Below are 27,677 nucleotides of genomic sequence, written 5' to 3'. Positions count from 1 at the left end.
TATGTGGAGAGTGGAGGGGAGGGGCGAGGGCGTCTCAGCTGGGAGGCGGGGCGGGCACACGAGGAGGCAACAACAAACAAAATGGAGGCGGAAGGGGGAGCAAACTGGAGGTGAACGCGCTAGCAGCCTTAAAACACCACAATGAAATGCACAGAGCGCAAATGAGCAAAGCGGTAAATCGGCAAACAGTAGGCAAAATAAATGACACAATACAAAGCAAACGAAGCAATGCAGCGCTATGATACCAGATGTCTGTAGGGACACTGGGAGCGACCACTCAGCCTGTGAGGGGAGCGAGTCACAGCGCTTACCGGGAGAGGAGCGCTATTTCTATTCAGTGGGAGGGCGTCTCAGCTGGGAGGCGGGGCGGGCACACGAGGAGGCAAAAACAAACAAAATGGAGGCGGAGGGGGGAGCAAACTGGAGGTGAACGCGCTAGCAGCCTTAAAACACCACAATGAAATGCACAGAGCGCAAATGAGCAAAGCGGTAAATCGGCAAACAGTAGGCAAAATAAATGACACAATACAAAGCAAACGAAGCAATGCAGCGCTATGATACCAGATGTCTGTAGGGACACTGGGAGCGACCACTCAGCCTGTGAGGGGAGCGAGTCACGGCGCTTACCGGGAGAGGAGCGCTATTTCTATTCAGTGGGAGGGCGTCTCAGCTGGGAGGCGGGGCGGGCACACGAGGAGGCAACAACAAACAAAATGGAGGCGGAGGAGGGAGCAAACTGGAGGTGGACGCGCTAGCAGCCTTAAAACACCACAATGAAATGCACAGAGCGCAAATGAGCAAAGCGGTAAATCGGCAAACAGTAGGCAAAATAAATGACACAATACAAAGCAAACGAAGCAATGCAGCGCTATGATACCAGATGTCTGTAGGGACACTGGGAGCAACCACTCAGCCTGTGAGGGGAGCGAGTCACGGCGCTTACCGGGAGAGGAGCGCTATTTCTATTCAGTGGGAGGGCGTCTCAGCTGGGAGGCGGGGCGGGCACACGAGGAGGCAACAACAAACAAAATGGAGGCGGAGGGGGGAGCAAAGTGGAGGTGAACGCGCTAGCAGCCTTAAAACACCACAATGAAATGCACAGAGCGCAAATGAGCAAAGCGGTAAATCGGCAAACAGTAGGCAAAATAAATGACACAATACAAAGCAAACGAAGCAATGCAGCGCTATGATACCAGATGTCTGTAGGGACACTGGGAGCGACGACTCAGCCTGTGAGGGGAGCGAGTCACGGCGCTTACCGGGAGAGGAGCGCTATTTCTATTCAGTGGGAGGGCGTCTCAGCTGGGAGGCGGGCAGGCACACGAGGAGGCAACAACAAACAAAATGGAGGCGGAGGGGGGAGCAAACTGGAGGTGAACGCGCTAGCAGCCTTAAAACACCACAATGAAATGCACAGAGCGCAAATGAGCAAAGCGGTAAATCGGCAAACAGTAGGCAAAATAAATGACACAATACAAAGCAAACGAAGCAATGCAGCGCTATGATACCAGATGTCTGTAGGGACACTGGGAGCGACCACTCAGCCTGTGAGGGGAACGAGTCACGGCGCTTACCGGGAGAGGAGCGCTATTTCTATTCAGTGGGAGGGCGTCTCAGCTGGGAGGCGGGGCGGGCACACGAGGAGGCAACAACAAACAAAATGGAGGCGGAGGAGGGAGCAAACTGGAGGTGGACGCGCTAGCAGCCTTAAAACACCCCAATGAAATGCACAGAGCGCAAATGAGCAAAGCGGTAAATCGGCAAACAGTAGGCAAAATAAATGACACAATACAAAGCAAACGAAGCAATGCAGCGCTATGATACCAGATGTCTGTAGGGACACTGGGAGCGACCACTCAGCCTGTGAGGGGAGCGAGTCACGGCGCTTACCGGGAGAGGAGCGCTATTTCTATTCAGTGGGAGGGCGTCTCAGCTGGGAGGCGGGGCGGGCACACGAGGAGGCAACAACAAACAAAATGGAGGCGGAGGGGGGAGCAAACTGGAGGTGAACGCGCTAGCAGCCTTAAAACACCACAATGAAATGCACAGAGCGCAAATGAGCAAAGCGGTAAATCGGCAAACAGTAGGCAAAATAAATGACACAATACAAAGCAAACGAAGCAATGCAGCGCTATGATACCAGATGTCTGTAGGGACACTGGGAGCGACCACTCAGCCTGTGAGGGGAGCGAGTCACGGCGCTTCCCGGGAGAGGAGCGCTATTTCTATTCAGTGGGAGGGCGTCTCAGCTGGGAGGCGGGGCGGGCACACGAGGAGGCAACAACAAACAAAATGGAGGCGGAGGGGGGAGCAAACTGGAGGTGAACGCGCTAGCAGCCTTAAAACACCACAATGAAATGCACAGAGCGCAAATGAGCAAAGCGGTAAATCGGCAAACAGTAGGCAAAATAAATGACACAATACAAAGCAAACGAAGCAATGCAGCGCTATGATACCAGATGTCTGTAGGGACACTGGGAGCGACCACTCAGCCTGTGAGGGGAGCGAGTCATATGGATGATCTATGTGGAAAATACCATCTACCCATTGCCGAGGTCCAGCCCATATGTGGGCAGTCCTGGCAATGGGTATATGATACAAATGGGACTCACCTGAAGATCATCGCAAACAGGGTCGTAATCCTCAGGGTGAACATCCTGCTGTGAAGGGGGAACCTGAAGAAAGGGATCCATGTCAGTTTCTGCCTGAAAGAAACAAGAAAGGGGTGAGTATGCACCCCAAATCCTTCATGTCTGCCACCTTTCAAAAGGCAACTCGTAATACGGAGTCCCCTGTACCGCTCTATGGCGGCTGCTTTTCCACGACCGCGGACCCATCGGTCTGCTGGGCGTCTTGGTGGTTCAGCTGTGGTCTTCATAAAGGCACCCCCCTCAACTCATAATACAGTAGTTGGACCGCCAAGCTCTCCACAGTCGGACCACCACCGCCGATACGGCATTTTACTGACCGCCAAACTCATAAAAAGGCTCTTAGACTTCAATAAAAATCACATTCAAACAGGTACTTCCACATGCTTTGGACTTCTGAAAACTCTTGTGTAAAGGTCCTAGATTTTCTCTCTTTAGGTGCTAGAAAAACCATTATCCATGCCCTCACAACTTCCCAGTACGCTAATTCGCTTTATTTTGGTCTACCCAAAAAACGAATGATATTTGGTTCCTCTTCCAAATTAAAGTACTTAGACAAGGCTTAACCTGGTGACTCAGTCTAAAGACATTCAGGACGCAAAGTACTATTAGCTTAGTACAAAATGACTTTGAATATATAGTCTCGATCTTAACACCCACAAATGACTAGAACAATTTGGAGAAACAAATCTCAAATCTCCTTATTGCACAGCTCTGTTAGTAACTGGTCTCTCATGTTATACTCTTTTTCAGATTTAAGCATTAGCAGCTCAAAGGGGTTAATAAAGCAGGAGGTGGACAATCACATCAACCTTACACATGAGGACATTGAGGAACATAATCATGCTGCTGGGGAGGATGAACAGAAAGAACATAAAGATATGGGAGGTAAGAGTTATAAAAAACCTGCATTCCAGCAGAAATTACGTTTGAAGCATTGCAATGGAGTGTACCAGATAAGTTTGAGCTCTACAATAAAAAGTGATAACTAGATCATCTAGTACAAAAGGATGCAGGTAGAGACAAGCTAACTTAGTTTTGCCATATCCCCTAATGCAGTGGTTCTCAACCCTTTGACTTCTGTGGATCCCCACTTAACCTCATGCGTGCTAGCGTTATTTTGCTCGCACGCTGAGATTTTTAATATCACATGTTCCATGACGAGCTGGGCTCGGCATCAGCGTGCGAGGAGGCTACGCGATGACGAGCCCAGCTCGTCATCAGCCCCGAAGGGGTTAATCATTCCTGCAACCCAAGGATCCCAATTGAATCATTATTGGAATCCGGGGACCCTCAATGAGTCAGTACTGAAAGCCATGGACCACGGCCTAAGCATTTTGATAATATGAACTACAAAACAATACACAAAAAATACAGAAACAAGCATTCTTCAAACAAGTACACAAATTGCTAAATATTTAATTTAATTTTCAAACAAGTTAAAAAATAAAAAATGTTATTTCATTAGGAAGGATGGAGCTATCCTAAAATCAGTTGAGGCAACTCATTAACCATACTATATTATGTTTGATGCACATGCACTGCTTCACAAATCTATCTGAGGATACTAACTTAAAAGTTAGCCTCCAATTTAAAATTAGTTCACATTTCCAGAATGTCTTAAAAAACATTTTGCTTCGTTATTTGTATAGATTCATTCATCTGTTAATATTATTTCATTTTCCTCCTCAGTAGGCTTTGTGGACACTCAGGGGTCCACTGACCATGTTAAGAACCACTGTCCTAATGTATCCATACTAATATAATAAAGAGAGAGCCCAAACCTTTGAGGCGGATAATCTCAGGAACCACAGCACCAATCACAACACCCAATACAGCGTTGGAAAGGGCAGTTGCAGCAGAAGGAAATAGGCTATGAAGACGCCCACCATATACATTTAAAAGGTAAAAGAACTGTGCCAGCAAAGAATTCCCTTGTGGGCGTGTCTGCGTTGTGCTGTGGGCGTGTGCTACGGGCGTGACAAACGCTGGGGGCGTGTGGTACGTTCCACCCTTCATGCCATGTCTCATATCGTGTGCTAATCCCAACCTGCTCCCTTTAAATACCCCTGCACCCCCTATTCATAACCCACCCTTACTTCTTAAAATACCCCAACACCCTTAAACACGTACCCATCTTAACCCTATAAATATACCCTGTACCCCAAAACCCAAACCTAGCCCTGAACCCTAAAAATACCACTGTACCCCAAAACCCAAACCTACCCCTGAATCCTAAAATACCCTGTACCCCAAAACCCAAACCTAGCCCTGAACCCTGAAAATACCCCTCTACCCCAAAACCCAAACCTACCCTGAACCCTAAAAATACCCCTGTACCCCAAAACCCAAACCTAGCCCTGAACCCTAAAAATACCACTCTACCCCAAAACCCAAACCGACCCCTGAATCCTAAAATACCCCTGTACCCCAAAACCCAAACCTAGCCCTGAACCCTGAAAATACCCCTCTACCCCAAAACCCAAACCTACCCTGAACCCTAAAAATACCCCTGTACCCCAAATCCCAAACCTAGCCCTGAACCCTAAAAATACCACTGTACCCCAAAGCCCAAACCTACCCCTGAATCCTAAAATACCCCTGTACCCCAAAACCCAAACCTAGCCCTGAACCCTGAAAATACCCCTCTACCCCAAAACCCAAAAATACCCTGAACCCTAAAAATACCCCTGTACCCCAAATCCCAAGCCTAGCCCTGAACCCTAAAAATAACCCTGTACCCCAAAACCCAAACCTACCCCTGAACCCTAAAATATCCCTGTACCCCAAAACCCAAACCTAGCCCTGAACCCTAAAAATTCCCCTGTACCCCAAAACCCAAACCTAGCCCTGAACCCTTAAAATACCCCTGTACCCCTAACCCCAAACCTACCCCTGAACCCTAAAAACACCCCTATACCCCAAAACCCAAACCTATCCCTGAACCCTAAAAATACCCCTGTACCCCAAAACCCATACCTATCCCTAAACCCTAAAACTACCCCTGTACCCCATAACCCAAAACTATATTCGAACCCTTAAAATACCCACACACTCCAAAACAAATACCTCAGTACCCCAAAACATATACCCCTTTACCCATACTTAACTTATCCAAACATTTAAAAAAAAATGCTTTGACCATTCATGCATTTACAACGAATTTCGTTGTAAATGTATGCGTGGTAAAAGCACATAAAATGTAATGCCATGCGTTATAGTGGCATTGCGGAGTCATGGCACTTTCGTAATGAAAGTATGCGGAGTGATGGTTTGCGGAAAGAAAGTTGCGGAATAATGGGTGTTTACCCTCCCCCGATAAGTACATTGGTGGCACGGCGGCCCACACCTCCAGGAACATACTCATATTTTTTTCAGCACCCATTTGAAAAATGCACAGGCCTCTCTCATTGATGGCCAGCATCGACATACACTTTTAGACACACCTCCCGCCACAAGTTCTAGAATTGCGAACTTTAGAGCTGGGGAGCTACGTTCGAATGTCGGCATCAGCTCAACATCCTGTGATTCCAGGCAACTCACTTTGTTTCCCCGTGCCTACCACAAATGAAGGTGTACTTCCGTAATGTAAATTGTGCTCATGCCATGTTGTCGAGTTTGCGCTATATAATTTTGCAAGGAAAAATAAAGTAGGGAAACTCCTGTTCACACACTACTGAGCGCGCACTCTTAAGTGCATCAGCAGTGCACTGTGAATCGGAGCGTTTTACAGGCCTGTCACAGACAAGAAATGCTATCAAAACGAAATCCTACAAAACAATATACTACTGGCCGGCAGCAATTCATACCCGGACAACGTCGGGACGGGCTGCTAGTGAGAAATAAAATGATAATAAAATAATTTTATTATCATTTTATTTTTCACTGTTGCCTCAGCTGGGTAGTGGCAGTGGGGCAACGCTCCTCTGCCATAACGGAGGAGGCGCCCCTGTACTCGTGCGAATCTCACAGAGGCTACTGTTCCTACTTTCTATGAAGGTCACACATGGCTGTAGTATCATCCGCATATACATGAAATAAATTGAAAAAATACAGTTCTGAGAACAATATCCTTGCATCTTAATTTTCAGCAGACTTTAATATGGAACCACAAAAATAGCTTCGCTCCCATTGGATATGCCCTCACTACTAAGCCTAAAGGCAATACCCTTCACGTTAGTTGGGAGTCTGCACCCATGGTAACATTGAGTTGTATCACATGCCACGTGTAGTCAGCATCCTTAACGATAGTCAGTGGTCTAAAGGTTGTGCTATGAATGAATTATCTAGATTGAGGAGTGCTGAGCGCAGCCTGGCTTTCTGTGATGTGCTTTCAGCTCCAAGCTCTGGTTGGGATCACAGATGTGTGGGATCATTTCTCCTGATGTTCCCAACACTCATCTGCAAACCCCAAACCAGCTGTATATTAAAGTCAGTATCAGTTCATATTGTATACGCTACATATCACTCGGGAGAAGTTATAATACTCATCTACCTTCAGAATTCAACATTGGGTTATTATTTATAATGGGATATATTGTGTGGTATTACAATGTATGTTCCTTCAGCTAAATATGCAATACAGAGAAAAAGCACAGTACGCACCATATTTGATTAACCCAGATTGATTCACAGTATTTGGCACTTTTACTACAAAAGAAAAATACTGATGTGAAAACAAGATTCTGTGCATATAATTTTCAGTAACTGGTCACCGTGACCAAGCCTTAGTGGCGAAACGCGTCGGTAGGGAGCTGCTGATTTCGTGCCTCTAATAAAAACACTTTGAAGCATCCAGAAAGTAGCCTGTGGTGTTCTTCGGATTGGGAGAAACTTTGTTCAAGTAAATTAAGGGTGTCCAGCACCCACACAGGCTCGCCCTGATATGAGACGAGGAACAGCCAGGAAAGGTTGTTTGTTATATATATATATATATATATATATATATATATATATATATATATATATATATATATATATATATATATATATATATATGTATATATATAAAGAATTGGTGACAGTGGTGCGTCTTACAAATTGACATGCTTCACTAATGAAATGAACTTGCCAAAAAAGTCTTAAAAGAAAGGAAAATAAATACTTAAGATTATTCGAATCTGCAATTGGCCTTAGTCTGTTTTTTGTTTTTTTAACAAACTTTATTGAGCCGTTATGCATGGTGCATTACCTCATGGCAAATGGTCTTGGCATTTCACATTTATAATTGTAGTGCAACATAACCCATTATTCACTATGATTGAACGTACATACTTTAAACCTTGTACCCATCAATTCTATGGCATGTAATGCACATTGCAATAAACACGGCATGCAGATTCATTCATGTTAATCACTGATGTCACTAACGTGTTGTGACAGGAATTTGTATTTTTCCCATCCCCAAAAAAGAACTAAGTGAACTACCCGCCACCCTCTCACTCCCCCTTCCTGATCTGTCATTGTGTTGCCGTCCTGTTAGTCACAGAGTCATTCAATATCAGGAGTGACAACCTACATCTTCGGTGTATCAGGGCCTTTCCACGTAGTATATTCTGTTTGTCCCTGTCGGTGTTATGAATACCGTATCAGATCAGGGTAATGAATCCATTTATGAAAATGGGATCTCTAATTGCGTGAAGTCCTCCAACATAACGTCCCAGTCCATGGAGATAGGACGTTTTCGCAACCCCCTTGCCTCCTCCCATCTAAGTGCAGCGCTTTCCGTATTACCCCATCTGAGGACTTCCTCCCTCCATGCATGTAATGGGGGGCTCCTTGGTGATTTCCATCTCATCGTAATTGCTCTGATCGCTAGTAAAAGCGCTAAATCCAGAAAATCCTAAGTGCAACTTCTGGGCTTTGGTGCATCTGCGCAGGCCCAACAAGCCCTTCAATATGTTATCTGTCATTGGAAGGTGTGTAATTTCTCCTATCACATTGAAAATGTGTCCCCAGTAGTCTTTGAGGTGCAGGCAAGCCCATAACATATGTACAAAGCCAGCCTCCTCCTCCTTACATTTTGGGCAATGATTCTGTGCTTCTGGAAACATGCAATGTATCCATTTTGGGGTTAAATACGCTCTATGGAGTACCATGTATTGTATAAACTTGAGTTTTGCGTTACGGGAGACCCGCTTAGGGTGTTCTAAAATACTCTCCCAGGCTTTGTCAGTAATTGTCATATCTGTTGCTTCTGTTCATTTCCCTCGAAGGTCCGAAAGGCAGATAGAGGCTTGCGTTCGGATGCCGGTGTATAGCCACCTAACTAGGGGCCCATTAGGATGTCGGGCGGATCGCCACCGCCAAGCGGGCGGTGGGGATCTGCACAACATCCTTGCCCACCCGCCACCCATTTCCCCCCGCCATATTAGTATGGCAGGGGGGACCGCGGCGGACGGAAACACCGTCTGCCGCTTTTCCGCCCTGGTCACCTTGCGACCGGGACGGAGAAGGGTTTATATGGTGGTGGTGTCTATCAGACACCCCCAGCCATATTAGGATGGGCTTTAGAAGATGCCTTTCGTGGCGGCAATGCCGCCACAAAAGGCATGCAGTCTTCTAGTTTGGGGACCCGTTGCGGACCCCCAGGATGGGCGTGTGGGGGAGGCACATGGGTTTACCTATGGTACCCCCCTACATGTTCATGCACAACATGGCAGGCACCGCGCGGTGCCTGCCACTTTGTGCAGGCACATGCACAACATGCATTTTTAGCATTGTGGCGGGCGGTGCTGAGAGCACCGGCGGCCACAATGTTAAAAATGCAGGATGCGCCCGCCACTGTGGCGAGCACATCCTAATTCCCCCCACGGGACCCCGCCCTTATGGTGGGCGGTCCCATTATCCGATAGGATGGTGGGTGGACACAGTCCAGCCGTCATCCTAATGACCCCCAAGGTGTCCACCCATGCCCATGTAATAAAGCAGATGTACTAGGTCATGCCGTGGAGGTGTTGAACTATAATTAAAATTACCCACAACACTCCATGTTGTGTTGCCATGCTCTCGGCAAACTGGTGAAGAATTGCTTTCCACGTCCCTGTTGAAACTTGCACAACCCTCCTTCCTCCTTGTGGTTGAGCTGATTCCGAGAAGCTGCCTGTGTGCCTCACCCCCCCAGTTGTGTCAGAGACTTAGCCACATCCTGTCCATTGTTGGTAACTCAGCCTGTCACGACCAACTCCTGTGCCCTGTGACCACACCATCTGGTCAAGGAAGCACGAGGCTGTGCCCCGTGACCACACCATCTGATCAAGGAAGCACGAGGCTGCACCCTGTGACCACAAAATTGAGCAAGGAAGCACGAGGCTGTGTACATTGTGCAATCAGAGACAGATGTCCCCTGGCCACGATTGCACCACAAGACTGACGAAGAACTTGTCAGATGAGGAACTTATCAAAATGTGGAACTATGTATTGTGCAAATGGGCGTGGCTAGTACTATAAGTATGTGTGCACTGCGGATTGAAGCAGCAGTCGTCTTTGTACCATTCTAGGACCTTGTCCTTAGCTCAAGCTAATAAATACCTTACTTCCCCCCACGGCTGGTTGTCCTGGTCTCTTTGGTAATGTATGATTTAAGCAAGAAGAACCCGTGGATTCTAGGTGTCCCCTGCACCGCTGGCTTTGGCTCTCCTAGTGGGGGAGGGGTCTCCAAAAAGCCGGTTCTACAATTTGGCTCCCAACGTGGGGCGTCTTCGGTGGTCGTCATCGAGCCTGGTGGTCGTGTGGGTCCGTGATCGAATTCCAAGGGAGGCGCGCCACTACATCAGCTGAAAATTGTCTTTGTGGGCCCAGGGTCTCCGATTGCATGATTCCTCCCTCTAGTGGGCTACCTGACTGACGCCCCCGACTGATGCCCCAGTTCTGGTTCCTAGTTTTTGGAGATCGAGACCTTTGTGACACTTGCCGTGTAATGGAAGATTAACGGTCAGCTAGGAGTGGGAGTGGCCCACTTCTTTGGTGAATTGTATTTTGGTTTTTGGGTATTATTCGACTTTTGCAAAAGCCAAAGCCAGAGGGTAAGTACAGTTGTATGCTGTAAATATTAGATTTTACCCTTTGATGTTTGGAACCAGGATACACGTCTAGAGATGCCTAGATTTAGTACGTTTCGGAAATTGTGTTGTTGTTATTGTACACAGGACTCCGCAGTGGAGGAATCTTGTCCGATTCCTCCTTTGGGGACCCCTAATCATGAAGTCTATGCTAAACATGGTGTTGGCCCGATTATGTTTTCCTCACTTTGGCACAAATATGCAAAAGGTAGTGCTGAATTACAATGGCCAATGTACGGTAGTTTTGAACCTCCTGTATTACATAATTTAGAGGAAAAGTTGTTTCAAAGAAAAGCTAGACCTGCGATGTTTGATTCCTTTCGGGTTTGGCGCAAGGAGTCCAAACAGAAAAAAATCAAACTCAAAAAGAACGAATCTAAAATAATGCATATGAGTGTGATTCAGAAAGCCCAGAATCATGATATTCAGAGAATAGAAGAGGGTATAGTAATACAGCATAGATTAAATAGAATGCTGGTTGATGGATGTTACATTACAAAGAAGGTTCCCGAAAAGGCCCGGGACAAGGAGGATGACCCTCTCGTGACCTCCATGTTGAACACCCCTCCACCGTATACTCCCGCCATGTATCCGACCCTTGATCCCGCCCAATTGACCACCGCTTCTGCTCCAGTTGCTGCCCCTGCCCGTGCCCTGGTTTGTCCGATTCCTCAGCCACTTGTTCCCAAAGCCCCGACTGTTCAGGCCACTGTACCAATGCAAATCAACCCTTCTTTTCCTCTTGTTGCACCTTCCACCGGTCCCGTACCTGTCCAACCTAATATGCCTTCAACTCCCGTTGGAACCAATCCATTTCTTGTTGACAGTCATCCAACACCTTCCCCCAGTGCAGGGCTATTAGTGAATGCATGGTTAGTGGTCCCTGATTATATCCCTTACGTAACTCCGCATAGACCACCCACTCCCAGACGACGCACTTTGAGCATACTGATAGGTAGTACACAGGAACAACTCGCTATGAGTCAACAAGCTCATATGTGGATGCAAAATAACACTATGTGCACCGCTCAGGATATATGGATGACAATGGTTCAGTGGACACTCATTCAACAGATTGACATTTTTTGTGAAATGTGTGATATACTGATGCAAATGTGGCAGGATTTTGTAGAATCAGGTCCAACCCCAGGTCTGTCTGACCTTCGCCATAAGGTTGAAAAAGGGGATATACAGGGCCCAGCACTTTTATGCGATCTAATAATGCTGGTAGCCTACAGAGACTCCTTATCTGGTGTTACGTTAAATAAGGGTTTTCTAATGAGGGAGGTACAGCCTGTTTGGAGAGACCGCATTATTGGCATAATTGGCAACTCTGACACACTGACAGGTTTTCGACAAATGTGGGTCCATGTCCCTTGGAAAAGGTCTGACATCCTCCAACTTAAAATCCAATTGCCTGACCCGCGTAAAAATCTGGCAGGTTATTATAAGGAATTGACTCAGACACTCCAATCTTGCGTAATGACTTTAGCAGATATAGATATTTTAATGGGACAGGTAGTACCGACTGAAGTATGGTCCAAAATACGCCATAATGATCAGACAGAATTTGGCCATACGTGGAAGGACTTTGAGGAAGCTAGCAGAGCTCGAACTGGTGGTAAGAAACCCGATCCAATGATCTTAGCCCTTCCGGACCAGATACTTACTGCCATGAAAAAGATGTTGATACCTCACCGAATCAATTGGGACAGATTAGCTGCTTGCAAGCAGAAGAAAGATGAAAGTGTCTCTGACTTTTTCACACGATTCGAAAGCACATTAACCGACTAAAGTGGACAGGACATGACTTTAGAAGGGGAATAGCGAATGTTTGTGGATACATTTGTGTCCAATCTGTTACCAGAGCTTGGGACTAAGCTAAAAATTTCAGAAAGTGCATGGCCCATCTCCACCCCGTCTGGTATTTTGACAATGACCCAGTACTATGAGAATAGGGAGAGTGAAGAGCGAGATAGAATGGATAAAAAGACTAAAGACTTAAAGACAAAAGTATTACTCCAACAAGCATACCCGACCCAGACCCAAAACAGAGGTGCCCCTAAGTTTCAACAAATAGCTCAGAGACCTGGCCCTGTGACTCCTCGCCCTCCGCTGGGACCCAACCAGTGCGCTTATTGTCGCCAGCAGGGTCATTGGCTCGATGAGTGTCCCTTGTTGGCCCAGAACAACTTTGCCCCCACTGACCGCTTCACAGGACAACGTCCCCAGAGAGGAAGAGGGCGAGGCGGACCTAGAACGCAGTTACAGGACAGGCGGCCTCTTATGCAAGAAAATAGATTTGATACCGCTAATTATGAGGACCGCAATTATTTTACTGAGGATTATGAGCCCGAAGAAGGGACGGGGTTTTGTCCCACTAGGATTGCCAAGGACAAGAAAAGGGACCCATGTCTATTCCTGTTGACCAAAAGGGACCGTATGTTCATGTTACAACATTGGGCTCTACAGAGAAATTCTTGGTCGACACTGGTGCAACCAAAAGTTCTATTGCTAGGTCTAAAGTCCCTTGGGCCCCCTTATCTGGCACAAATAACATTTCTGTGGGGGTTTCTTGCACCTAAGTATTTAGCCCCGTTTCACAACCACTGGAACTAATAGGACCCTACACAGTTGATTGTCCTTTGGTTTTGACTTCCACATGTGGCGAAAATTTGTTGGGTTTAGATCTATTAAAAAGATTACATGCAACTATATACTGTTCTCCTGATGGGGTTTACATCACTATGGGTCCCCCTACCACAAATCCAGTATAGTTAGCCTCCCCAGATCCCATTCCCCAGGAACTTCAGAATGTCCCTCTTGCTCTTTGGGCCCAAGGTGATACTGATGTTGGCCTTTTGTCCATACCCCCCTTTTCTGTTACCCTGAAGGAAAATGCTCGCCCTCCCCGACTTCCCCAATATAAAATACCCAAATAAGGGGAAAGGGCACTACTCCAGATCATTTCTGAACTTGTTGACAAGGGTTTGGTTGAAGAGACAAGAGGAAATGTGTGTAATAGCCCAATTTTGCCTATCCTAAAAGGCACCGATCCTTCCAAGCCCCCGTTTCATCGTGTTATCACTGATTTGCGCGAGATAAACAAAATAGTAGTACCCCAGTTTCCTGTGGTCCCAGATATCACCACTCTACTGACTATGGTTCCCCCGTCTGCATGTTTTTTCTCTGTCATTGACATAAAAAACGCCTTCTTTAGTATACCCGTTGATGAACAGAGTAGGGACTTTTTTGGATTCTCATTGGCAGGACGGAGTTTCCGGTTCTGCAGAGCTCCACAAGGATAAACAGAGAGCCCCTCAATTTACAGGCAGGACCTCAAGGGCCAACTTGATTCCCTGACCCTACCCCAAGGTACCGCACTACTCCAGTACGTTGATGATTTGCTTATAGCGGCAGACACCGAGGCGTTATGTAAAGAAGCTACAATAAAATTGCTCCTGCATCTGGCACAGTTCAATCACAAAGTTTCCCTCTCCAAACTGCAATATTGTCGACATGCGGTGACCTACTTAGGTCATCTCCAGTCGAAGGAGGGACGCAGCCTCACCCCTGAACGAATACAAACAATCAGTAAGATGCCCCCACCAAAAACGCAGAAAGAGGTACGTGCTTTTATTGGTATCACCTCCTACTGCCACCAGTGGATACCCAATTTTTCTTTACTCATTAAACCTTTATTGAGGGTCACACTTAAATATGTTCCCCACCCACTCCCTTGGACAAATGAGTGCCAGCATGTATTTGAAGAAATGAAAACAGCCTTGTGTTCGGCCCCGGTGCTAAGCACCCCTAGTTATCAGAAACTCTTCACTCTATATGTACATAAGCATAATGATTGCGCATTGTCAGTGCTAACACAGTGTTTTGGTGACAGACAACGCCATTGTGCATATTTTTCTGCAGTTCTAGATCCCATAGCCCACGCACTACCCAGTTGCTTGAGAGCAGCAGCTGCAGCTGCCATATCCATTTGCCAATCTGCTGGCTTTGTCGTTGACACTGCACATACAGTTGTGGTTCTTCACGCAGTTGACACTTTATTAAATAAGACAAAAACCCAACACCTTACTAGTGCACGTTTGTCCGTATATGAATTGACTCTCTTAGCCAGTCATATCACCATCCGCCACTGCACTACGCTCAATCCAGCCACATTGCTACCCTTTGTTGATGATGACTCTAATTCTAATCCGCATGATTGTGTCCTCCGGACGGAGGAAGAGACAAAAGGCCATGTGGATTTGACTGGCACACCCCTCACTGACCCTGATGGTACCCTGTATGTGATGGTTCTTGCTTCAAACTTCCTGATGGTAACACAACGGCTGCCTATGCCATCACAACGTTACAAACAGTAGTGGAGAGTGAAAGAATACCTTACCAATCAGCCCAGGCCACTGAGTTAGTGGCACTAATTAGAGCCTGTGAACTGAGTCCAGGGATGACCGTCAACATCTACACTGACAGCCAATACGCCTTTGGAGTGACCCATAATTTTGGGCGATTATGGGCTGAGAGGGGATTTTTTACTTCTCACGGTACTAAGATACAGCATGGTCATCTGGTCAGCAGGCTGTTAGAAGCATTGACTCTTCCTTCAAAGATAGCTGTGGTCAAATGTAGCGCCCACAAGAAAGTAACTGATGACATAGGAAGGGGTAATGCATTTGCTGACCAGACTGCAAGGGTAACAGCTAAAGATGTCTCTGCCCATATGTATTTGGCTGGCCCCTCAAACTGGGTACAGAAGAAAGGGATGCACGAGGATACTATTGAGACTGTGAAAGAAATACAGGCAGAGGCGGCTAGAGAGGAAAAGTCTCTCTGGGAAGAGCAAACAGGCCTATTAAATGAGAATGGCTGTTGGGCGGATCTGTCTGAACAACAGCGATGGTTGTTACCCGATGCCTATGTTTTGCCAGTGGTCACTATGGCTCATGGCCCAGCTCACATTAGTGCAAAAGGTATTTGCAAAATGCTAGCCCCGGTATGGCAAAACAAACACATCCCAATATATGCTGAGAGGTTAGTCAGGCATTGCATGATTTGTTTGATGCATAACCTCGGAAAAGGCACACCAACACCTGCTGGGAATTTTGCACCCCCATCTTACCCCTTCGAAGTGCTCCAAATAGATTACATACAGATGGATAGATGCATCAATCTCCGATATTTCCAGGTAGTTGTGTGTGCCTTTAGTAAATGGATCGAAGCCTACCCTCTCAAGGACAACATTGCTATAAGCACTGCCAAAATACTGTTGAAGGAATTTCTTCACAGATTTGGGATGCCCAGAATTATCTGGAGCAACAACTGAAGCCACTTTACAGGGGAAATAATGAAGAAAGTGTGTATAGGGATGGGAAACAGACAGAAATTCCATGCCGCCAATCACCCCCAGTCAGCAGGTTTGGTTGAGCGCCACAATGGAACACTGAAATTAAAAATGGCAAAGATCCAGGCTGAATCAGGACTGTCTTGGCCGGACGCCATGCCCCTTGCCCTCCTATCAACTAGAGCCCCGGCACATTCTCGTACCGGACTATCTCCGTACGAAATAGTGCTTGGTCGGCCAGCAAATATTTGGGAGTACCCCGTCCCAAGAAGTACTCTGACATTGAATACCCATTGTTGATTGATTATTTACATGAATTGACCACTAACCTACGTCTCATTCATCGTCAGGTACAAGATATCCTGCCACCCAAACCCGAGGGCCCTGGTCACACCATGCATCAGAAACTTCCAGAGAACAAAGAACTTGGAGCCGAGGTGGAAGCTGCCCCAGCAAGTGCTGCTGGCTACCAGGTCCTCAGTGAAGGTGGCAGGAAGAAAAAACTGGGTCCACAGAGTGCATTGCAAGAAGGTTCCTGTACCACTACCATACGACCGGTGGGCCAAGGACGGCCTGGGAGACGACGAATGTGAGAAAGTCCAGCGCTTTGTACCCTTTAGTGACGCCAACATTGCCTGGGCTTCATCTGAACGAGAGGACGATGACATCCTACAATCTGACATTCCTCCGCATCGGAGGTTGCGGGTCACTCAACCGCCAGAGCCTTTGTTTCCTGATCAAACAACGCCCAGGTCTACCCGGTACAACCTCCGACCCAGAAAAAAGGACAGAAAAGACAAAGGTCTCTGCCCTCTGCTTGACATGGTCCGACAAATCGCTGCAGGGCTGTGATACACCCGCGCATTATTATTATTTTTTTTACCGGAGCCGGTGCGGCGGACTGGAACATGCCAATAGGACCGCCGGAATCACTGACCGGTGAAGCAACCACCAATCACAGGCAGCAACTAGGGAAGACCAAGTGAAGCAGACGATGAACAAAATCAACACTGAAAGCTTGAAGAGCAAGGAATGAAAGAAACAAGAGTACATAAACACAATACGTGGCCGTTACTCAATCTGTCTAATCGTACTAATGACTATTTCACTGAAACTGGCCTGCGTCGGATGGGTAATACACGCTGCCCTCACAGCACCTGAGCCTCCTACCTCTACAGAATCTCCTCATCAACATGTGTCATTACCCACCCATGAGAAGAACAGCAGGACAGGTTTCTTTAACAACACTTTCATTCAAATGTTACACCAGCACCAGCTTGTGGTGAACACGACAAACTGTTGGGTATGTGGGCTGCTGCCCCATACTGCAAGCACCGGAATGTCCCTGATTCAATCAGAACACATTGGCCCATGTTGGCTCTAGAGGAAGATTTCCTTTCGTTAATCTGATTGAGTTGATTTAAGACGTTAATGAGACTTTCTTTGTTTCCTTTCCATAATATGAAGATGTCATCGATGTATCTTTTATAGAATATTAAGTTCTTGGTCCACTCTTCGTTGTTTAGTATTTGATCCAACTCATATCTGTGCAAAGAAACAAAAAAACGGCAACACAGTGTACACAAGGGCACCTTACCATGTCACAATTGTGGCAACTGTTCAGCAATTATCAAGAACAACACTATAAATCACCCAACCAAAGGCACAACCATAAAACTCAGAGTCACAGGAACATGTGACACCAGCAACGTAATTTACATGTTGAGATGTCTGTGCGGCCTCTCATATGTAGGCAAAACCCAGAGAAAGATTAAAACGAGAATCATAGAACATAAGAGCAACATTCGCTTGAAAAATGAAAAATCTACAATAGCCGTACACTTAAATGAAGCAAGACACAATGTGAGCCAATTGAAATTTTGTATTTTGGAAAAAGTGGCAATAGTTCCTGGCAGAGACAATAATAGCCACCTGTTACGCAGAGAAGTTTTTTGGATAAACTACCTTTGTACTCTACAACCCAAGGGGCTTAATGAAAGGATGGATTTACATTGTTAATTATAAACTATACCAACGAATCATAATCTTCTAAGTCTGCCCCACTATGTTCACAGACATCTCGTTCAGCTCATATGAACTATCAAGAGATTTATACACACTCATCCGCATGTGTGTACAATTTACGATCCGATTTTGATATGTATTCTTTCTTATATTTTGTTTACATATTACACATTACTAGTTTATTCCTTTTATCACCTTAGGCACGCTGTGAGTGTTCCCCAGAGTCTTCCAGTATCGATTAACTTATATCCCGACACCCGGAACTTGACCGTAGTCATGGTTACGCTTAGTACACACGTCTTTCAGACGTCTTTTATGTTTGTGATGCTTCTGCATCCCGCACCACGTGATCACGAACTCTGACCATACAGTCACGATCCCAAATTACTCGTTGTGTTTATTCTCTCTTAACATCTCAAGCATGCTATATATGTTCCCCAGAGTCTTACAGTACCAAATAACTCATATCCTTGACACTCGGAAGTCGACTGTAGTTATGGTTACGCTTAGTATACACGTCCCACAGACGTCTTTCATGTCTATGATGCTTCCGCATCCCGCACCACGTGATTACTCTGACTATAGAGTCGCGAACCATAGAGCACCGCATCATAGAGCGTTGCACGCCCAGAGTAACGAGGAGAAAGCTACCGACTTATTCACTCGGTAAGATAGAATCTATTTACCTGGCAGGAACCGTTCGTTTTTAACCTTATTAATGCCGAATTACGAGTTATTTATTTGTATACTTATTTTTACAGCACATCTATCACGCTATAACAAACCTAATCAAGGTCAGTCCACAGTAATTCTTACTATTACTTTTGTGATCCACGTTCTTGAATCCATGAACTCACAGGGGTATATAAGGGATAATCACTGATACAAATCGTTTCAACTCACAATCAATGCTTGAAATGACACATTATATGCCTATTGACGAATATGCAATGTAATACTTTATGTTTATGTTTTTGTTTTCTTTGTAAATACATGATACCCATTACTGACATATGATACTGTTTCTAGATATAACGGAAGGTCCCTGAAGAAGGGCTATATGCTTGAAATGCATTGGGCAACAAAAATATTTTGGAATATGATATAAAATATTCATGAGAAAATATGCAAATGCTGAAAATCTTCGTTACTAATAAATAAATCACAGAACAATGAAAAACGATCTCTTGAAAATTTAATGAAAAGGTAAAAGGAGTGCATGGATGGAATGCATCTTGTGACACAGGATACATATCTTTATTCATTTACTTACTAATCTTGGTAGCCCAGCAAGATTACCACCTGATGCACCAACGAAACATAATAACACAAAGAAAAGACTCATTACTTTATTCACATTGGAGTGCGGAACCAAATTCAATTCATTTGTATAGAGGTAGCCAGGATGTCACACCCACTTCAAAGGCTGGCACCAGTAATAAATATTGGACCTTCTAACCCACCTCTTCAGCACATTCCTGGACCTGTGGACTACAGATGAAGGACTTTTTTGTTCTCCAGAAGACTGCCTTGCTGCTTGAGGTTTACCTTGTTCATCAGAGGGCTGCCCTGCTTCTACCTGAGGACTGCTCTGCTGCTTGAGGGTTGCCTTGTTCTCCAGAGGACTGCTCTGCTGTTTGAAGCCTGCCTTGCTCTCCGAGAAGGAAGACTGCACATGCTCCCTTCATCCCAGGCTAACCTAAATGACTCCAAGGGTCAGTTGACTGACCGCCTGTTCTGAACTACAAGGACACAACAAGCTCCAGAGGCCTCCCTGCAATTGGCCAGATGACCTGCTGCAACTGGACCTACTTGAGCCCTGCTGGCCTCTGCTAGAGTGAGTCCTGGATCCCCAAATGGTACTGCCCCAGGTCCTGGACCCTTGACTGACATCAGAGCGCATTTCTCTGTGAAGAAGGAGAAATCCCAAAGTTTTGGGTGCCTTGCGACTGCGAACGGGCCCATTCGTGTCAAGACTCTGCCACCAGTGACGACCGCCGGCGTGAAGCTCCGGTGAACCCAACTCTTTGCGCTATAGCGGCTGACAGTGACACCAGGCAATGCAATGTCTGCATTTTGTGCTGCAGCAGTGACAGCCCAAGGTGACCACCATTGACCTTCTGCGATGCCCAACCTGATCTTCGCTCTACAGTGGTTACCATCCGCAACAGTCTCCCTGCTCCTCAGGGCCTCCTCCACCGCTAACTCATCGCTATGAACTTTGAGAAGGAAACTTTTCAGCAGGACAAATTGGTCCCAGTATCTGGCTCACCCTCTAACACAGTTGACCTGAACTTGAGACTTTCTTCTGGTCTAGCTTGACCAGATGATCGTGAGTAGAGCTTTGTGATTTAGGCTTTAAACCTACCTAAAATCTTGAGATTAAATGTCTTTGTTTCTACTAATTGGATCTTTTTTAATCTAGTATCATTTTATTTATTAAAATGTACTCTAATTTTCAAAACATTTTTTAGTCTCTTGCTGCATAAATACATTACTTATTGCCTTTAAAATAAGCCCGACTGCTTTTGTGCCAAGCTACCAGAAGGTTAAGCACAAGGTATTTAGTTTATGTTTGTGGTCCAGCCTGACAAGGATTTCGATTGTTCCTTGAGAAAGGTTTCACCTTGCTCAACCAAATACCTAGCTTCTAACACAGTGTAATGTGCTGTCTTTAATTTTCCCTAGCAGGAAAAAATCTGCTTTCTTTATTATCTTTCACCAATTCACTTCACTAAACGACAGATCCTTACAGATGCAATACACCTTTTGGTTAGCTGAGGTATGAAACTGAGCCATTCTGACATGATTCCGGTATGTTTTGCGAGGAGTAGTCTTTCCTGTAAACAAACCACATCTGAGATTTGGAACATTCTATGTATGGTCCTTTCAGATCTTGTGGTGCTTTACTGGTGAGTTAATTCCGCTAACTTTTCATGTGATGATACGCACCATAGCCTATCTAATGAAGTCACCCTATCAATAATTGTCAGTTGGAATCTCTATCTCCTCCTCTCTTATCTCCTAGATTACTGACCTCTAACTCATTTGTGAGACTTCTTGGGTTGTCTTCTGTCCTCCCTACAACTCCTCACTTACTCGGACAGCAACCAAAGCAACCATAGCCCACCTCAGCCATGGTTTCGTAGAAGAGGAATGGATGCACCCCAGGTGTGCCAGTGGCATCACACCTGTCACTGGCACAGGTTGTTGGGGGCTACTCTGCCCAATCCCAACACCCATTGACCCCCTCCCCCACCCACAGTTCACTGCCATGGTTTATCAACTGCTGATGATTTTCATAATATTATACCACAATATAACAGCTAATCCAAACATTTCTGTATGCCATCAAACCTCACTGGTAATGGGAATTCCATCACACTACAGCTCCCACCTTCTTCTATTCATAGTTCTGAGTTCATCTCCTTCAAATTGTTTTCCTGGAGAAGACATGGACTACAGGCCAGTACTTTCTCCCTCTCATCGGAACATTTCACTATTTAGTCAGTTCTCTCCACACTTCCTGTTGGACCCTTCGTTTGCTCAGTGTCCTTTGGCAAATATCCTAAAACAGCGGAACTGTGCAATTTGTGAAGCTGAAGTTATCACAAGCCTCTCACAGAGTCCTACCTTTCACAGCGACAATACTGGTTACAGACGGACATCTCTCAGGCAGGCCTTTGCTGACCTACTTGCCAGGGCTCACCACGTGGGCATGCACCAATTGCACCACTCCTGGATTCCTTCAGACATCTTGGAGGGCATCTCAGCCTAGACTGTCTGAAGCAGGTCTTGAAGTTTTACTCAACTTATCTTTGAGGTCCACAAGGCAGTTGAGTAGGACATCCTTTGTTAGGGGCACCTCTTCCACCTTCTTTGGAGGCATTTCAGTACTAAACCATGGTGCAGGGACATCCATTTTGTGAACTCTAATGCCTATTTTCCTACCCCACAACAGAAGTGCATGTATCGTTGACTGATGTCTGTTAGTCTCTGACTCATTTGAGATGGAGTCCCCTGGTTTTCCACATGAGTGTGGCACTTGCCCCTCTGTTATTAGTGCAGAACATTCCTCAGACACTGTCACTGTTTGTGTCTGCAAGTTATCAAGATGATTCACTGAGCCTCACTCTGCTCGAGATGCGGTAATGATTTGGCAGCATCCCAGTCCAGACATACACTGAAGTAGCCAGGCTCTGGACTCTATTCACTGCGTTAAGGCTCCTGGACCAGGTCTTTAACATCCATTTCAAGCTATTCTGGTGTACTTCATTTTATCGGCTACCAAAAAGGACCCAGATATATGTTCAAATGGCACCCTCACATCTCTTCCCTCACTTGAGTCACGAGTGCTTGTTAATAGGCCTCTCATTTTGCAATGGATCACCACGTGGCAGTCGCAGCAATCACAGTACCTACCCATCCACAGAGGTCAGGTCCTACAGTCCTCTTAGATGACCTACTTGTTAGTGCCACTTCCTAATGTCCACAGTCCGTGACCCCATAGTTATTCAGCACTTGAGGTAGTTCATCTGTATGCATCTATTCTAATACTAGCCCAAAACTGCAGCTGACATTGTCCTCCCACTTAGGCTTGGATTCCCTGGGCTTCAGTGTGATGCTGTGAAGTGGCCTGGTTGGCTTGGTCTGTGTGTAAGGAAAGGGGATGTTTTAGTGACTTCATATGTCATTGTATACATGGGCTGAGTGGGCAGGCTGTAGACTGTTGAGTGTAGATGCTGTGATATTGTGGGTGATGCATGGAGTGTTGGTGCCCTGGAGGGAGACGGGCAAGCAGAATCCCGCTGGCGAGGAAAATGAGTCCTAACAAGAGTTATCAGGCAGTGGCTGTAACCCAGGGGCCTAACATGAAATAGAGATCTTTCCTAATCCATGATTAACTCCAGCCTCTTGTATGAAGGTCAGCCATCCAACTACAAACAGTTGTATCCCTTGAGATCCCCAAATGTACCCCCTTTCAATCCACTGATTTTTAGCAGAATTGAATGTGTACTGTGTCCTCAGCGGTGAGGACAGGCAGCCGAATGACCACATTGCCTCAGTGGTGCTCATGTCGCCCCTCCCAAGTGATTTTTGATAACGTTTCTTCAGTCTTTAGTCTGAATTTACCATAGTGTGGAGAAGTGTGGCTCACTGGTTAGAGGAGGCAGACCTGGAAGCAGAGGTTAGCCCGGGACCAGGGTTCAATTCCCGGCTCGGCGGGGTCTTGAGTCCTTAAAAAATGTCCATGGACTCGACAATTCTCGCTCCGGTGCCTACTCGATTCATGGGTTCACACTCTGCGACTCTGGGCAATAGCTTGCTTAATCTCCACAACGGCCCCTCGCGGCGGGATGCCTGGCTTTCACCTTGCGGGTACCCTGCCGGGGTTATCTCACAGGGGAATACCAGGACTGGTTCCCTAAGCAAGCGCTTAGAAACCAGTGGTGATTTGCGCTATATAAATTCCTGTACATTTACATTTACATTTACATTTATATAGAGATAGGTGTGAGAGAGTGACTGACTCAGGTAATGGTTGAATCAGGTCATCACTAGGATTTTTCCTTCGTCATCCCAGTACTTATGTTACGAAGTAGGTCTTGCCTTCCCACCCTCATGACATAAGTAAGGGGCTGTTCTCTCACTTTGGGCGTTTCTAATTTTTGTGCCTTGGTGCTATCTTTTTACTGTCAAGTCAGTTTTCCTAAGCCATTGGGGAGTTCCGTAAAGCTTTACCAGGATGTGCAATAGTCGGCAGGCCCTAGAACTATCTAGAAATGCTTGGAATATTTACCAGTAAACTTCATTACTCCGATTCTTCCTTACTCATCCCAGTACTTACTTTTGATTGAATGTACTCATTCACTAAGTGTGTTAACTGCATCCTAAGCCTTTTTTCTATTTCTATCCTGCTAGAGTGAGATTACCCATAAAACACCCTACTCCCTTCCTTCACTTCATGTTGGCTCTCCTCCCCCAAGCCACTGAGTAAAGGCTGATAAAAGAAGAGGGAGGGAGGGTCAGAAGTACAGGAACGAGTAAAGAATATTACCGGTAAGTAATCTGAGCATTACCTCCTCTTCTCCTTCTTGATACCATTCCTTACTTTGGAGGTCTGCCCACGCAAATACACTCATTTATCAGCTGAATGAACAAAGACACAATGAGACTTGAATAAAGGTAGAAAATAATGTTATTGTTGTGCTTCTCATCTCATTTCAGAACAACAAATGCCTAGCCTGTAAGCCTCAAGAAGAGAAAAAAGGAATCTCATAAAATGACATAGACCCCATTAGCTTAGAATCAGAGCTAGATCAGAACCTCAAGCACATGCAACCCGTTGTGTGTAAAAAATGTAGAAGCAGAAGCCCAGGCGGCATCTCTATAGATTTCCTTAATTGTGATCACTGCCCATTTGACCAAGGAGGTAGCGTTGCCAATAGTAGAATATGCCTTGATTGTGCTATGGATCGCCATACCAAATCCTAGTAGGCAGATGAAATAACTATTTTAATCCGTGTTGCCAGTGTAAAACAAGAAACATTTTCATCTTTCTTGACCGGCCCGAGGTTAACAAAGGGGACACTTGAAACACGGTACTCCGATGACCTCTTAATATAGATGTTAACAGCACTTACATCTTAAAGATAGAATAAAGAGTCTAAACCATGCTTGTCTGTTTGCAGAATAACCTTCTGACTCTTCTGGAAATCAGAATTAACCTTCAGGAGAAGTCATGGATCCAACAAGAGGACCATACGATCCTAGTGGTAATAGCCACTATGAAACAGGTCTTATAGGTAAGGAATTTGAAGATGCGGTTTCTAGAGGCTCAAACAGTGCTCTCTGCATAAAGGACAAAACTAAAGATAAATCCCAGGCATGGAAAAGGTTAAGAATCTTAATTCTTTGAAGTTCAAACCCACGGAATAATCTTTAAACGAGAGCCTCTATCTATGACGTAAATGCCCAAATTGCAACCCATTGTAACCTAAGGGTGGAACAGGGGTGTAACACAGGCCCCCGCAACCCCCACAGTGCGGGGGGCCCCAAGCTTCAGGGGGCCCCTCAGTACTGCACTCTGGCCGTAGAGCTCCTAGTCGAGCCCAGAGGGGGCCCCTCCAAGTCCCTCCCAGGGACGCTCCCCTAATTTTCGTTAAGCCTGTGGGGTTGAAACCTGTAATGATCTTGAGACAGAGAGGGAAATTGCCCTAGTCAAGAAACCGTCCCTCCCAACCTCCATACAGACAATCTTAAGATAAGAAGAGTGTGAAGAGGAAGAAGAGGGAACTACAGAGATGAAGGAGACACTGGTTGAACCCACACCTGTTCTACCAGAAGAAGTCTCAGCAGGGAAGGAACCATGGTCTCTCTGTCCAGAATAGAATCAAAACTATTTCCGCCGGCCTGCTTTGCAATCTTGCCAAAACCATGGAATAAGACAAATGTGGGGGGGTGTTGGGGGGTTGGAGGAGAAGCCATTTGCAGACCGACCAGGCAAGAATTGGTTAGAGCATCTATGCCCACTACTTGTTGGTCATGAAATATGAACAGGAACAGAGGGAATTGGGAATTCTGATTTGTGGCGAATCAATCTATCAGAGGCACTCCCTACCTCCTACATATCTCCTGAAAAATTGGGTAACTTCAGACAAAGTCAAGCTGAGGTAATCTGCCCTAAGTATTTAGAGGCCCTTTGATGTAAACTGCTCTGAGATCTAGAAGATTGTCCTTGGCCCAGGAAAATGTGCTTTGTTGTTAGCTTCAGAGAGCTGGAACTCATCCGGAATTCATGATTCAAGTAGGCCATAGTTACTGTATTGGCTGTACAAACCACCAAGGCCTGCCCTTGCAACAGGTGGGCGAAGCAGTGTATTGCCTCCTATACCACCGTTACCACCCCCTAGTTGGAGGACATCTCTAATTCTAGAGTCCCCCAAAGACCCTCAGCAGTCTGATTTTGTAACACCGCCCTCCAACCCTGACTGCTGGCATCTGCTGCCAGTGTCATTGGATCGGTATAAGTGAAACGCACTGCTCTCTCCAAGGAACGAGGCATTGTCCACCTCACATGACTCTCAAATTGCAGGGATAACTGAAATTAAGTCCTCATAACTCTCGTGGCAAGGTAACCAATGATTCAGAATATGGGACACCTCCTGACCCAGATTGAAACATGCCTCAGGAATGATACTCGAGGTTGCTTACAGAAAGGAAAAAAAAATCAGTATCCCTCCTTCAGAAGGACACCAAAACAAAATCAATGAGAAATACCGTACTCTTACCCTACTCCTCACAACTTGGTTTCAGTCTGTAATCTGTTGCTGAGGTGTCCCGTTTCATCATCAGACCCTGTCCTAGGCTCCTGAGCTTGATCCTCCTGGGCTCTGGGAGAAGCACAAGAGCCTGGACTGTATTGAAAGTGACCCATACATACTCCAGTAACTGAGAAGGTTCTAGAAAGGTTTTCAGCCAATTGATCAGGAACTCAAATGTTTGTAGCTTCCTGACAGATAAGGCTGTGTCCTCTACTGACTGAGTGGTCTAGACTGAATAAGCAGACTGTCCAGATATGGGTGGATTGTTACTTCCTTAGCATGGAAAAGACCCAGTACTGGAGCCGCAGGTTTGATGAAACCCCTGGGAGAGGTCTCCAGTCCGAAAGGCAGTACCCTGAACTGAAAAGGGAGAGAAGCCACAGCAAATCTTAGGAATATCTGATGCAGAAGGGTGATGTGATGTGGAGACATGCATCTTGGAGATCCAGCTGTACCAACGAATCCCCACTGAAAATCAACAGAATAACCATCTGGAGAATATAAAATGATGGTGGCTATGCCAGAAGATTCGCACAGCCTAAACCCATACACAAATTTAGGAAATCAGTATACAAATCAAAGAACCAAGGGCTCGATTATTATTGCGGTGAATCCGCATCCTCCGGGCCGGTGGAAACCACCGCCGGCCCGGAGGATGCCGTTTCACCGCTGCGGACCTGCAAAACACCCACCGCCAGATTATGATGGCAGTGGGAGCAGCGGCGTGCGGCAGGTCCGCGGGTGTTGGCCGCAATTTGGTGGCGGTGTCTGCAAGACACCACCAGCCAAATTACGATGGGTATGTAAACATGCTTTTCCGCGGCGGATTTTCCGCCGTGGAAAAGCATGTGGACATTAGCTTCTGGGGGGCCCTTGCTGGCCCCCAGGGTGTCGGGGGTGGAGGGTGCACATGGGTGGTACCTATGGTACCCCCCCTGCATTTGCATGTACAAAGCGGCAGGCATCGCGCAGTGCCTGCCGCTTTGTGCATGCAAATGCAAAGCATGCATATTTAACCTTGTGGCGGGTGCTGCTTAAAGCAGCACCCGCCGCAATGTTAAATATACAGGATGTGACCGCCAGGATGGCGGTCACATCTTATTCCCAATGGAGGGAACGCCGCTGCCCCTGCTGACGGTGCCTCCACCTTGCGTCCGTCCGCCCGCCATCCTAATCGACCACCTAGTTCGTGTCGGTGATGTCTTGGTATTGACACCCTGCCACCAAGGATGCGATGATGAGAACTGGAGAAACCCCAGTT

The 27,677-nt window shown here is 46.2% G+C and overlaps 1 protein-coding gene across 1 annotated transcript in view; it reads left to right on the top strand.

Annotated features, from left to right (window-relative positions):
* IKZF3 (IKAROS family zinc finger 3) overlaps positions 1 to 27,677 on the top strand; it is a 262,154-nt gene that overhangs the window by 48,219 nt on the left and 186,258 nt on the right. The window contains exon 2 of the mRNA XM_086924363.1: positions 3,402 to 3,536. Coding sequence (XP_086780489.1) covers positions 3,402 to 3,536 — 135 coding nt within the window. The remainder of the gene's footprint in view (positions 1 to 3,401; positions 3,537 to 27,677) is intronic.

The sequence above is a fragment of the Lissotriton vulgaris genome, chromosome 5 (genome assembly GCF_964263255.1).
Source record: "Lissotriton vulgaris chromosome 5, aLisVul1.2, whole genome shotgun sequence".
In the NCBI taxonomy this organism is placed as follows: Eukaryota; Metazoa; Chordata; class Amphibia; order Caudata; family Salamandridae; genus Lissotriton; species Lissotriton vulgaris.
The sequence above is the reverse complement of the archived record's forward strand: the minus strand, read 5'-3'. Positions and strand labels throughout refer to the sequence as shown.